The 14,098-nt window shown below is 25.0% G+C and overlaps 1 protein-coding gene across 1 annotated transcript; it reads left to right on the top strand.

The window, feature by feature from the left end:
• Positions 1-289: 289 nt before the first annotated feature.
• On the top strand, positions 290-8,663 carry LOC145836047 (gamma-interferon-inducible lysosomal thiol reductase-like). The gene is made up of 4 exons (XM_082943838.1): positions 290-604; positions 3,253-3,471; positions 7,581-7,703; positions 8,300-8,663. Exons 1-4 carry the CDS (start codon positions 295-297, stop codon positions 8,401-8,403), a joined length of 756 nt encoding a protein of 251 aa, XP_082799964.1. The 5' UTR covers positions 290-294; the 3' UTR covers positions 8,404-8,663.
• The last annotated feature ends 5,435 nt before the right edge of the window (positions 8,664-14,098 follow it).

Here is a 14,098-nt window from a genome sequence, read left to right as displayed (position 1 = left end):
CTAAACTGAACAGTAACATAAGTTTTCAATCTGCCCCTTTAGTAAGAATAGGTGAGACGTTCAAGTTAAGCTATTTAAAAAAAATTCTAAATATGATTTTTTCCTGCACTTAAGTTTTGTGTTTATCTAATAGAGCCTTATGTATGAAATTATAAATTCAAATAAGCTAAATTTAATTGTGCAAAGTGATGATTCTTAAATAAATTATAATTAAATTTTCTTGTTACATTGAGTTATGCATATAAGCTGTAGCTTAAAGAATAAGTCATAAATTAATTTCAAAAGGTTTTAAATATGAAACTGTACATTATACTGACTTTTTTTGCTTTTGGAGCATCTGCTAAGTGTAACATCCATCCAAAATACTGGTGCCAAAATGCTAGTATAAGAAAAGAATGTGATGTTTTAAATTCCTGCAGAGAGTTTTATAGTAGCAATGCTGATCCAGTAAGCATTGAGCTTTATTATGAATCACTGTGTCCATTTTGCAGACAATTTATTACTGAACAACTTTATCCAACATGGAACAAATTACTTGATACTGAAATTATGAAAGTAACTTTAGTAGCATATGGTAATGCAGTTGAAAAAGAAGTTTCTCCAGGTATTTTTTATGTTTAATTAGTATTGTAACTTTCATTAAAATCAATAAATGTTTTAAATTTACCAGAAGAATAAAACTTTCTTAACCTGTTTTTTTTAACTGCTTAATAAATTTGTTGTTTTACTTAAAATTGGGGTAATTTCCTAGGATGATTTCGCACCTAGAAAAATTGGTATATATTGCTCAATACTTTGTATACAAATTAGAACCAATCATATTTATTAAAAACAAAAAATAACAGGTTACATATGCTTAACACCAAAATCTTTATATGTCTAATGTAAAGAAAGACTTTTGTCAAAAGACAAAAGCCTTTGAAGTATGAATAGGATAAAAATAAAATGACATTAAAAAGGCCATTTCCAAACTGAGCACTTTTAAAGAGATATTTTGTTTATTTCAAAAGTTTTTGATTATACTTAATCAAATATAAGTTGTTCTTTTAATTTATGTTTGAATAAGCATAATTGAAAGTTTTTCAAATAAACAAAATAATTCATATAATTTTTTTTAGAATTGGAACAATTATTAAAGAGTTTTAGTTTTGACTATAAATAGTATTTCTAGATTTACTATTTATGGTTAGAATTACTAAAACTTTATTTAAAAAGGCTACCCACTAACACTTTGATTCTTTGAGGCTATAGGAAGGGGAGCTAATTATTATTTTTTTACTTATAACACTTTTTTTTTGATTAAGATTTGTTTTTTTCCTAAAAAGCAAAACTACCAGTTGTTTTTCCCATTTGAAAAAATTATAAGTAGTTTTGAGATATAAGTCATCAAAGTTAGAGGGTTTAATAGATTGTTTATGGAAGGCGCAAACTATAAAGGTTAAGTTAGAATATTTCACTTAAAAAACATAATCTCTATCAGTTTTTGAGCAACTGATTTAAAGCTTTTTTGGTCTAATATTTAACAAATTTTGAGCGACTTGACAAAAACTGATTTTTTGTTTTTACTTAAGATTTTTATTTTAAACAAGAAATATAATTATTTTGTTTAGTTTTAGGCGTAAATATTTGTTTATCTGCTTTGTATATGTTGTTTCTAATATCTAAAAGATCATTTAATAAAATTTTGAAATAAGTTATTTTAAAATTAAGGATGGAGATATTTTTAATGAGTGTTATAAACTTAAGAGACAATCAGTCTTAATTTTTTTTGTTTCATAAGGTTTTTTTTACTAAACTGGGTATATCTCAAAAGTTCTTTCTTTTTTATTATTTCAAAATTATTTTGTAGTTATACTTTAAACTTTTAAATTAGAGCCAATGATATTTTTCTTAAAAAAATGTTGGACTCCCCCTTTGACCTTATTTTGTTTTTAAATATTATATATATATAAATGTTTATTTTATTACTTGTAATTACATTTAATTAGCTACAGAAATTAATAAACCATATGTGGCTTACTATCATTTTTAACTAATTTCTTTCTAACTCTGTACATTTTAAAGATTTTACTTTTTTTTAGTGAAAAAAACATCAACCCCTCTTCAATGATAAACTCTGTGAAAAAGTTAAGTAAATAAGTTCACTAAGTGTAATAGTTTCACTGCTTCTTATGTGATTAACAGCTAATTATTTAAAAAAAATATAAAAAAAACACAATCTTTTTCAATGGAAAAATCTGTTATTGTTTTGTGATTTGGTAAACACCCACAAGGTAAAAATCCGACAACCATAAGAAATTTCTTAAACCTAAATCTCCCAAGTGAAAGTTTACAATTGATGTTAATAAAAAGTACACCAAAAATCCAATTGTGTGAACACTAACAAAGTCAACACACAATCAGTTATTACAAATTACAAAATGTTTCAGATATATTTATTATTGTAAAAAAGAGTTCAATACGACTTTATGCAATAAAAAAATTCATGGTTTTTTTTTAATATTGACAATTTAACTAATAGTCTTTCTCCTCCTTCATTTTTAAAGTTATTTCTTCAAATTTTCAGGAAATAATCTTTTACTTTTAAAAATAACTTTTGTAGGAAACAGATTTTTGTAAATTAATATTATATAATTTAATAACCGAAACAAAAAAAAAATTATTTTATTTTTATAATTATAAAAGAAATTAATAATTTTTTTTCTACAAGTAATTCAAAGTTTATAAATGATTAACCTGAAATTTTTTTTAAACTAGTAGCTTAAAAACTGAAGGAGGAGATAGTTTTTAGTGAGATAGTCTAATTTTCCTTTTTAGTTTGCTCCTCCCAAAAAAAACCTGTTGAAAATTTTAATTTTGATTGCTTATATTTTAAAGTTACTTTGAATATCAAAAACAATAAAAAGTAAGTGGTAGCTTAGTTTTTTATGTAAACAAATACATACTTAAAAAAGCTATATTTCCTCCTACCCCTTATACCCTTAAAGAAGTGAAACATTGTTGTGCAAATAAATTGGTGGATCAACAAATTTGTGAAGATTATAAGTTATTAGAAGCCTAGTAGCATTAGAAAATTCCAGAGGCACAATATTTTTTTAAGCTTTGATAATAAACTCAAGCTTGTTTTTATTTTCTCAAGAAGCAGGCAACAGTTATTTTTTTGTTAATAAGTAATTATTTTCAATACTTTTCACCACAGCTCTGATAACTTGTTTGTTTATTTGAATATATAATTTAAAAATAAAAAAACAGGACAATATGAATACATTTGCCAACATGGTAAAGATGAATGTACTTTGAACTCTATAGAAAATTGTGTAATGGCACACTCAAGCAATAATATTGAAAAGTTCTTCCCAATCATCAACTGCATTGAAAAATCCGAGCAAGGGGTGAAAGATGCTAGAAGATGTGTGGAAAGTGGTGGTTTAAACTGGTCTGATGTTGAGACTTGTGCTAATGGTACTCAGGGTTTGTTACGTTTTTCTTTTTTATAGCATAATTTTAACATGAGGTTGGTTAATATACTAGCAAAATGTTGTTTTTGTCTACTTTCTGAAGAATTTTGTTCAAGCTTCTACCCTAAGAATAAATTAGTTTAGTTTTTACTGAGTTGATAATTTTTTGAAAAATATGTTATGATTTTTGATTAATTTCATTTTTAAAGAAAATTTTCAGCTATATATATAGAATTAAGTTAGGTACATATTTATTTTTTAATTTTATATATAATTGTTGTACAGAATTTACTCAGATATTAAGGCGATAAAGATGAATTACTTTTATACAATTTGATTTTAATTTTTAGAGTTTTAACAAGGCTTTAAGTTACTTTTTACAACTTTTTAATATTCAATCTAAGTATCACATACAGACAATAAAATTTTAAGAGTATGATAGGTTCCATATGGTATAAAAAAATCTAAAGCAGTAAATAAATAAATATTACAAAAAATATATATTCCTATAAATTTTTATAACATAAATACTTAAAATTTTCAGGAAATTTTCCTTGCAATAAAAAAAATTGTTTTAATAAATTATTAAAACACATTAAATGTAAGTTTTATGACCTAAAAACAGAAATAATCCATGTTTTTATAAATTTTTTGAAAAAAAATTAAATTTTACAAAATGCTTTTTACAGATTTTTTTAAATACTATAAAGAATATTACTGAAATTTTGTTGTATGTGTCCACTCGAAGGGCCTGGTAGCACAGGCAGAACAGATACTGCTTCTGAATCACTTGCAATCATCTTAATATATTCTTACTTACAAGATAACAAATATTAGAATGAGAATTATAAATGCCTAATAAATTAATTTGAAAACCAATATAAATATCAAATTGAATATTAATAGTAATATGAATATGGAAATAATTTGATAATTTTAAATAATTATACATAAATACAGAAAACTTAAACTATCACTAAAATACTAATAAAGATCACTAATGCATTATAAACAACTATGAAATTACTAAAGTTTATTATTAAACAAATTAGAAATTTAATATTGCAAATAAAGAAAATCAAGAGAGAATAAGAGCATTTACAAGTTGTTTTCAAAAGTAGCTCATCATGTATGTATTATACACCAAGTTACTCTGCCCAAAACTTATCATGTCTTCAAAAAAAACCTTATTTATTATTACATCATATGTTTTGATTTAAGCGTTCTTAGATTTATTAACTATTTTGTAATTTTCGAATTTTATTTCTAATACAGCATTACATATCTACTTCAAAAACATAGATATATTTTTAGCGATTTTATTTATTAATCATTTTATTTCTCTCCTCTTAAGGAATCCATTCTACTTTGAGACTTTAACCTGTTGTATCTCAAAAACTAGTTTGAATATTTAAAAATTTTAGAACGATTTAACTTGGTTAAAACTCCAAAAATTTAAGTCAACCTCAAAAAATGATCAATGGCCTTAAATCTTAACAAAACATGTAGGATAAATTTATTTGAAATTATAAAATAGTTATTTAGCAATAATTTTTGTCAGATTGCTTAGTAAATTTTGTAGTTTGTAATCATATATATCAGGTTTTTTTATTGTCATTATTAAAGTTTTAAACATTGTCATCTATATTATTATTGTTTTTTATTCAAATTAAAAAGTAACCCCTTAGGTGTAAATTCCTCTTAATGAAACATTAAGTGATGATCACAGCAAAGAGAAACATTGTGCTGTTATAAACTTCTGATTGATTTTATTTTGATAAAAGCTAAAGTTAGGAAGTCTATTTGTTTTATTGAATACCAAATACATACAACATACTAACTTGATTTAAATCTTAAAAAAATTCTAGGTTCAGCAGATGGTTCAAACAAATTTGATTAATTTTATATATCAAAAACTTTAAACATCTAAAATTGCAGGTTAAAGAATAAGCATGTTTAGTTTTCACTTTTAACTAAAAGAACCAATTTTTTTTCTCCCTTTTGTGATTTTCAGTTATAGTTCTTACTCAAACGGAAATAAACTCTTAAGGAGAATTTTTTTCGAGTATTATAAGTCACAATCTAGATGAGGAAAAACATTGTATTGTAAGTAATTTCTGACGGACTTAATTTGAACTTGTTAAGTTATTGTAAATATAAGAAGTAATAAATGCTCATAAACTAATTTTTGGTAACAATTTGTGGTTCTAAAATTGAAACAAGTTTATTATGTTAGACACTTATTTTACCAAATATCTAGGAAAAAACATAATAGTATTTTGTATAGTAAACCAGCTTGTCACCAGTATTAAAATTTATCAATAATGTTTAGGTACTACACTTCATTACTTTTTTAATCAACATTCAGAATGGAAACAATTTTACATTTACCTATTTAATAATTTTAAAAATTCTAACAATATTAAAAAATTATGAAAATAGTCGTAGAAGTTTTCAAAACAGAATGATTAAAGTCTAACGCGTAGTTACAATACTCACTATGATGACAGTCATAATTAAAAACTTGTTCATTTTTAGTTTGGTTTAAAGAAAGTTATTGTACTGCACAGTGGGCTGGCAAAAAGCCATTGACTTTTTGAAGACTAAAAAATTAAATCAAGTGTTGTGCATAGTTAGATAGAACTCGATTTATTGATTTCAATTTTTATTCTCCATAGGGTGTTTATAAATACAGCGATTAAGTTTTTAGATTTTTTTTTTGCATTTCTCAAATATCAGGTAAACACCATGTGCAAAATATTAGATGATTTGAAGAAACTTTCATCGTGGCACCAGACTTTCTGAAAACCACCACATTGCAACCTGTGAGTTTTTAGCTGTAACTATTTACTTGTGTCAATTATCACGAAACACGTTGTGCACATTTAAGACAATTTAACAAAAGTTTTATGGAGGCATTTTTTAATTTTGTGTAATTTTTTATCACTTTTTGTAAGTTTTTTGAAATGCCATTTTATTCTTTTAAAAATTCAAGAAGTGCCTCCATAAAACTTTCTTTAAATTATCTTAATTTAAGCGCAATATGTATATGAGCGAGTTTCCACATATAAAAAGCTTTCAAGCAAAAAACTCTAAGGTCGCATTTTTTGCGTCCCATACAATTTGCAATATGATGGTTTTCAGAAAATCTAATGATGCCAAGGTGAAAGTTTGTCCAAATTATGTAGAATTTTGCACTGGGTGTTTTTGCGATATTTGCCAAATGTAAATAAAAATTGCTGAAAGCTCAAAGGTTGACGTATATATAAGTAACCTGTTCTCCAAGTATTTTAAAAGTTCAGTCTGTTGAAAACCGCCGATTTTTTAGTTTTAATAATTAAAAAATACCTAAAAATTTTGCAAAATTTACTACAAAATTAAAACCTGAATAAGCTATAGTAATTAGATATTAGGCTCATTTTTTAATCAATTACTTTGACATGGTATAGAGTTCTGAAAAATAAGATAACGCATGAATGTATGAAACGTCATAAATGTTACTAAGTTTTAATTTTGAATTCCTTAAAGGTTTTTGGAAAATTTAGGGATGTAATTAGGGCAAGTTAAAAGTATATTAAGGTTATAAAGCTAAAAAGAACATAGGAAAGCATAATCTGATTTTTTCACTTGGCTTGAACTTGTATAATAGGGAGACTAAAATAAGTTTATTGAAAACTGTTTTTTGAGGATTTTGCATGCAATAATTTGAAGTCAAATTATTTTTTTTTAAATTATTAAGTTTTTTGTTCTGAGTTTTTGAGTAAATTATCTTATATTTCAATAATATCTATACAATATTTAAGAAAAATAGTAATTTGAATAATAAATCTGTAAGTATTTCAGATATTTTGTGTTGTTTTTGCTAGCCTTTTTTAAAAGGGAAATTTATTTGCATTTAAACTTACATAATTTCTAAATTACTTGAAGCAGAATAAAAGCAGAGCTAATTTGAAAACAAGAAATCCTGTTAAATCCAACTATGTATGATATCTAGTTTATTATTTTAGTGACCAAAAAAGTCAATTGCTGTTTGACCCCCGTTTTCTTACAACTGGGGTCTGTATAAGTATGATGGTTTTAATAGTTTTTTTTTCTACCTTTAAAATAAATATTTAAATGAAGGTATGCAATTGGTTCATCAGGCAGCAGTAACCACATCGCAACTCAACCCAGCTCACAAGTATGTGCCTTGGATAACAGTTAACAATGTTCATGACGATCAGATGCAAAACGATGCACAAACAGGTTTGCAAGTGCTTTTCTATGTATTTTTGAGACACTACAGAGCTTCTTTTAATCAAAATAACATATTTCAACAAGGTTGCCAAAAAACCTCGAGCCCTGGAAAAACATGGAATTTGATATTTATGATAAAAAAAAGGAAAAACCTGGAACTTGGGAAGTTTTGAAAAAGCATGGAATTTGGAACAAGAATCTTTGAAATAATTCAAAAACCAACATTTTAAGTATTTTTTGATTAAACTTTTATTAAAATTTGAAAACGTACAAAATATCTATCGTATAATATCTTTTTTTTTTGTATCGTTTAGATTTTTTTTTATAAAGCACATTTAAAGTAGTATTACCCTATCTTTTCAATATTTTTATGCTTTTTAAGACAGTTTTTTACCTTAAACTTAGTTTTGTACTAAAAATTGACAAAAAACTTGTGTTTTCCAAAACCTAAAAAAAAATTTAAAAACCTAGAAAAAACTTTCAAAAAACCTTTGGCAACCTTTTACAATAAGTTGAATAATAAAATAGTTGTGACTCAGAAAAAATTAAGTATAAGTTAAACATTAGCTAGCATTTTAAATATAAAATGAACTATTGTTTAATAGACCTTTTGAAGTTTGTTTGTCAACAATACAATGGAGAAAAACCAGCTGAATGTAGTGATAGCTTGTATCATGATATGATGTACTCAGTAAAGGTGGATTTATAAGTATATTTTTTGTCAAATAAAAATCTTAATTTGTATAATACATCTAATATAAAGTGTTACATTGCAATCTATTTTTTGTATATTATTATTTTCTTTTATACTCTTTTATTTTTTTAAATTTGAAAGTTTTATAAATTTTAGTGTTTGTGATTTAATTTTTAGCAACATTTTTAGTCAAAATACAATCATTTTTATTTTCTTAAAATTTACATATATTTTCTTATTGTTGTTAAAAATTTTATTACATATTCTTTTTTGCTTTTCTCCACAATTTTTGTAAAACTAAATAATGTAAAAACGTATTATCTTTTACATTAAGAAAATAATATAAATTTTATGATTTGTTTTTAAACTTACTGTTATCTTTTGTTCACAATACTAATTAGCTATAAATACTCAAAAAAATTATATACCCTAAACTTAATTTTACTTTATAAATGCAAAAAATGTTTTATTCATTAGTTAATATTTTTAATCATATAGCAATAAATTTTAAAGTTCATCTTTTGATTTTTTTCTTATTGAAAAATTATAGTTTGTTTTCGATTTTTAAAAAGGTTAAATATATGTTTAAATAAATTTTTAATTAGTTCTCATAAAATGGTTAGTCAAAGTTTAAAAGTTAAAGATTAATTTTATATTTGTTTAGATTTTAAAACTAATGAAAGTAAATAATAGCTTGTTTTTTGCAAGTTTTTGTTTACTTTTTATGCTATTTACTGTGAATAAAATGCCTGCATGACCTTGGCAAACAATAATAGAGCTGCAGTCATATCTGATACCAGCATAAACATATAAACTAAAAGGAGCTAAAGCTTAATAATTCTACAATTACTAATAATCAAAAAGTAAAATCACTGACTATTACAAAACTGTTATCAGTTTTAGTTCTTTTACTTCAAAAAACATAGCATATTTCATAAACATTGAAAAACAACGCACTAAAACAGTTCTCTAAAGGTATTATTTGAAATTACTGTCATTAACGACATGTTTTTTTTATATATTGTTCTTTAATTATATTGTAATAGTATTGTTACACTCAGACTGGTTTAAATTATTAGAAAAGTTTCGCCTAGTTTGAATTTTTGTTAGAAACTTTAATCAGGGTTGCCAAAAAATCTGAATAAACCTTGAATTTGTGAAATTTTGAAAAAAAAAGCTGAAGCTTTAACAAAAAACATGGAAACCCGGAATTTTTAACAACTTTTTCATGTTAAGTAGTAAAATTTCGATTTGACACAAAAAATCTATCGTATTGATAAAAAATATTTGTCATCATTAAAAATCGTTTTAATTATAAAACACATGTAGAGATGCTTTTAGATATCTTTTCTATTTCATTATACTATTTAAAACAGTTTTTTACCTTAAACTTAATTTTAAACTAAAAATAGACCCTAAAACGTGTAATTTTAAAAACTTAGAAGAAAATAAGAAAACCTGGAAAAAAATTGCCAAAAACAAAGTTAAATTATTTTTAAGTAATCGATGTAGTTTACTAAATCTTAGGTTAATTTTTAGAACTTAAAATATTTTATGTTTAAAAATATATTTGTGTTTTTCTATATATCATTCCTTTTGTCATTATTATGATTTTTTTAAGCTTGAATTACAGTATTAGTATTCAATTTTAGACATTTAATCATTCTTTTACTGTAAACTGTAACTTGATCACTTCGGCTGGCCTTTTTACCTTAAATACTCCCAACCCTATATTTGTTAATATTTTACTAACACATTGTAGTTTTTAGTTTTAGATTAAATATTATTTCATTCGAATTCTTTTTTTCTTATTGAAAATAATAACAAATATTTAGTTTTGTTTGAACTCTGCGATAAATTATTTAGCTACTTAAGGTAGAATTAAAGATGTATAGTTTATTCAACGACAAAAAAAGACGCTCAAAATATTTTTCCTAGGACCTGGTGCACAAAGAACCTTTCAGTTATCGAGTCGCACTACACGCATGCCTTATAACGTCTTTTATCTTAAAAAGTTTACAGCCGCAGACCATTAAAATTAAAGATATGCTCACGGGCCGCAGTTTGCCGATCCCTGTTTAATGATATTAACATTTCATTTTCTTATTTTAAAGCGGATGTTGTAAACTGTTTTACGCAGATTTCGTGACGTGCTTCCAGTATTGAAAAAACAAAAACATTTTTTATTGTTAGGAGTAACATTTGTTTCAGTGCTTATAAAACGGAATTTTACTTGCAATTTACTCGCAGTAGCAGTATCATTGGTGTTTGGTAAAGCTCGAAATGTTGTATTATAAAATGTTTAAGTTTGAAATGCTTCGTTTTCTTTAGTTTAAGATAATTCTTGTTACTTGTGTTCAACAGTAGTTTTAGTTAGTGTGTCGTGTGATTATTTTATACTTGTAAATAAACTTTTGTTGACTTTTAAGTATCTTAGATGTATTTATCTTATCTAACCATATCTATCCCCATTTAATTACCCCTAGCAATTTAGATTGGATAATTAGACATCACATCGGGTACTCTTATCGAGACATTGGAGACCATGTGTGGCCTGAATTTTAGGAATCTTCTATAAGGAATCAGGTGCCTTATCAATTAAAAAACGCAGCGGGAAAAAAAAACTTTAGTTTATTACTAAACAACTTTTTAACGAGTTTAAGATTTTGTCAGTATATTTTGCGATAATACTTTACTTTGCGTCATTTCACTATGATAATAGTAAGAAAGTTTGTGTGAAAAACTTTGTACTTTGAAACAGCAAGTCTACAATTATAATACAAGTGTGTTGTAGTGGTTTATTGAGTTTTGTTAAAAGAGAAGCTTGATGTCCGGGATGTTTTGTTAAAAATACTATATAATTTTTGTGGTTATTTCTACTTATACTTTTGTATATGCTTTTTTAGTGCTTAGGTGCACATTCTATTACTAACGAGCATAATATTTCTTCTAAGTGCAGAATATATGTTGCAACTAAATAAGTCGCATTGGGGCGCAGTATTTCGATCCTAAAAAGCTTATTCTTTTTAGTTAAGTGCATAATATATGTTGCAACTAACATAAGTCGCATGGGGGCGCAGTATTTCGATTATAAAAAGCACAGTCTTTTACTCAAGTGCACAATGTTCTTTTGAAGATGTTGAAATTTACATAAGTCGTCAGGGGACGCAGTATTTGAGTGCAAAATTTCATTTTATAAGTTGCCAAGAGAGCGCAATTATAATATTTTTCTAAGCATAGAAACGTAAAATAAGAACCGCATTAAAATTTAGAATTACAACAGCAGAATAGTTGTTCTTAATAAAGTCTGAGTTTTAGCTGATAAAACAAATTTTTCTATGTGTTTACTACTACTAGTTTATTGTTTTGATCTGCTTATTGATTGTTCTATAATATAAATTGTATTTGTTTTAAATCAGAATGTTGCTGAAGTTTAAAAATTTTTTCATGAGTTTTCATCTTTCTTAGTCGTAAACTGGCAATCATTTGCCTTATTTTTTTACTCGTTTCAAGTTCAAATATAAAATTGTGTTAAAATTTTTCCTTTGAAGAAATCAAAAATAAACTCCCCTTAAATTTAGCAGTCGTCGTTTGTTAAATAAATTGTTGCGTTTGTATCTTTTTGAACGTTGTTTGAAGCAAATAATTGATTGTCGTTTGATAACCACAGCTTTTAAGCACACCTAACACCTTACTACTGCATAAAACTTTAAAAGTTTTTTTTGTTTATAAGTACGACAAAAAGACAAAAGAAAGAATGAATACTTTGTGTTTATTTTATGACGTCACAATCAAAAATTCCTGCTGTCATTATTTCCAAAGCCAATCGATGTGGTGTTTTGCTGATTCAACAAACCAGCTAGAAGACAGAGAGTCAAATGTTTCCAAAAAGAAACAAGACGTTGTCAATGATCCAATTGATGATTCATAAGCCTCTATTAACCACCAGAGAAGAAGAAGCCTGAGGACAACAAGCCAGAAGCCAACTAAATGACTATTATTGTTACTTTGTCCTTATGTTGTGTTTTATCTTAGTTTTTGTTAATTATGTAGTTTTTGAGATAATAAGTTATTCCGTTTCTTTTTCTTACTTTTTTTCACCCGCGCTTTTAACTTTTAAAAAAAGTTTAAAGTTAAGTAGGATTTTAAGAATTTGAATTATTTGAAACCAGGCTTTAAACACTAAATTAAAAATTAAAAAAGAAATAATGTAATGATATTAACATTTTATTTTCTTATTTTAAAGCGGATGTTGTAAACTTTTTTACGCAGATTTCGTGACGTGCCTCCAGTATTAAAAAAACAAAAACATTTTTTATTGTTAGGAGTAACATTTGTTTCAGTGCTTATAAAACGGAATTTTACTTGCAATTTACTCGCAAGAGCAGTTTCGGCAGAGCATTCGGCAGTTATTGGTGTGCTTTAAGTTAAGATGCTTTCAAACATGTTAAATTTAAGATTCTTTCTTGATTAAGTTATAAGATACTTATTACAATTGTATTAATTTGTGTTTAAATGTAGTTCTAGTTTAGAGTGATGTAATTGTATCTTTGTGTTGTTTATTTTATGTAAATAAAATAGAGGTGTTGTTTTGATTGTTGTACTAATCTACATTACTAATCCCTATTACCCCCCTTTAACATCTCTGTAACGGGATACCTGGTTTAAAACTTTAAACAAAATTTTCTAATAAGTGTTTATTTTTTCTTTATTCACTAGCTTATCGTTTTAATTCGCTATTTTATTTTTTAATAGAAAATAGAATAGTCTTTTAATTTTTTTATTTCTTACATTATTTATTTTTGTCTGTAAAATACAACACTAACAGTATGTATTTGTTAAAAATAGAATTATGAAATAAAATTGAATGTATATTGATTATTAAAGAATATAATGCAAATTCTATAAGATTTAGTTTCACTTTAATAATAGTTTTAAAAGGTTCGAAATTAAAAGAGCAACACATAGTGCGTATAAACTAATTTTTTATCAGAAGCTATGACAAATCTAATTTATATATAATTCCTATTTTAAACATTTACTCTGAATGCAATTGAACAACAAAATACAACTACATTAGTTTGACAGTAAAATTGCAAGTCATCTTCGTTTTTCATTATTTTTATTTTTTTTACTACATCATATACTTGTATGATAAGTACAATAAAATCAAGTACCTCAATAAAATGAATTTTCATAAAAAACATGCTAGATTTTATTAATTAATAAAATTAGTTTACTACGAAACTATTTAAAAACTATAAAGAAAAATATTTTAGTGTTAACTTAATAACAACATAGATATTAGTTTAGTTTTTAAAATATTTTTTTTATTTAAAATAATTAGCATATTTTTTTGTTTATTACTAATTAGAGATCTTTTCTCGAGTAAATCTGGTCAGAAAATACATTTCATTATTTAAAATACTTAAATAGACTCTTTAAAAACTTGTGTTTGAACAAAAATAAGTATTAAAAAAAGTCACTATTTTGTTATCAAATAATTACTTCATATAAGCGTTATATGAAACTTTTGCTATAAAAATTCACGTTTTTTTTGTCGTTTTAATTACTATTTATATTTTTAATCAAAAAGTATATTTTACCTTACTGATTAATTTTGAATCAATCATAAGGAGTTAAGATTATGTATAAACAAACTTGTTATATAACCTATTCAGAAGCTTAAGCTTTTGAATTTTTCCTGAAG

Source organism: Thalia democratica, chromosome 5 (genome assembly GCF_965202585.1).
Source record: "Thalia democratica chromosome 5, ktThaDemo2.hap1.1, whole genome shotgun sequence".
Classification (NCBI taxonomy): Eukaryota; Metazoa; Chordata; class Thaliacea; order Salpida; family Salpidae; genus Thalia; species Thalia democratica.
The sequence above is the reverse complement of the archived record's forward strand: the minus strand, read 5'-3'. Positions and strand labels throughout refer to the sequence as shown.

Excerpts from the sequence above, each read along its gene's own strand:
- LOC145836047 (XM_082943838.1), top strand. The coding sequence starts at position 295 with ATGAAACTGTACATTATACTGACTTTTTTTGCTTTTGGAGCATCTGCT. Across the intron at positions 605-3,252 it reads TGAAAAAGAAGTTTCTCCAG|GACAATATGAATACATTTGC; the intron begins GTATTTTTTATG and ends ATAAAAAAACAG. Across the intron at positions 3,472-7,580 it reads TTGTGCTAATGGTACTCAGG|GTATGCAATTGGTTCATCAG; the intron begins GTTTGTTACGTT and ends ATTTAAATGAAG.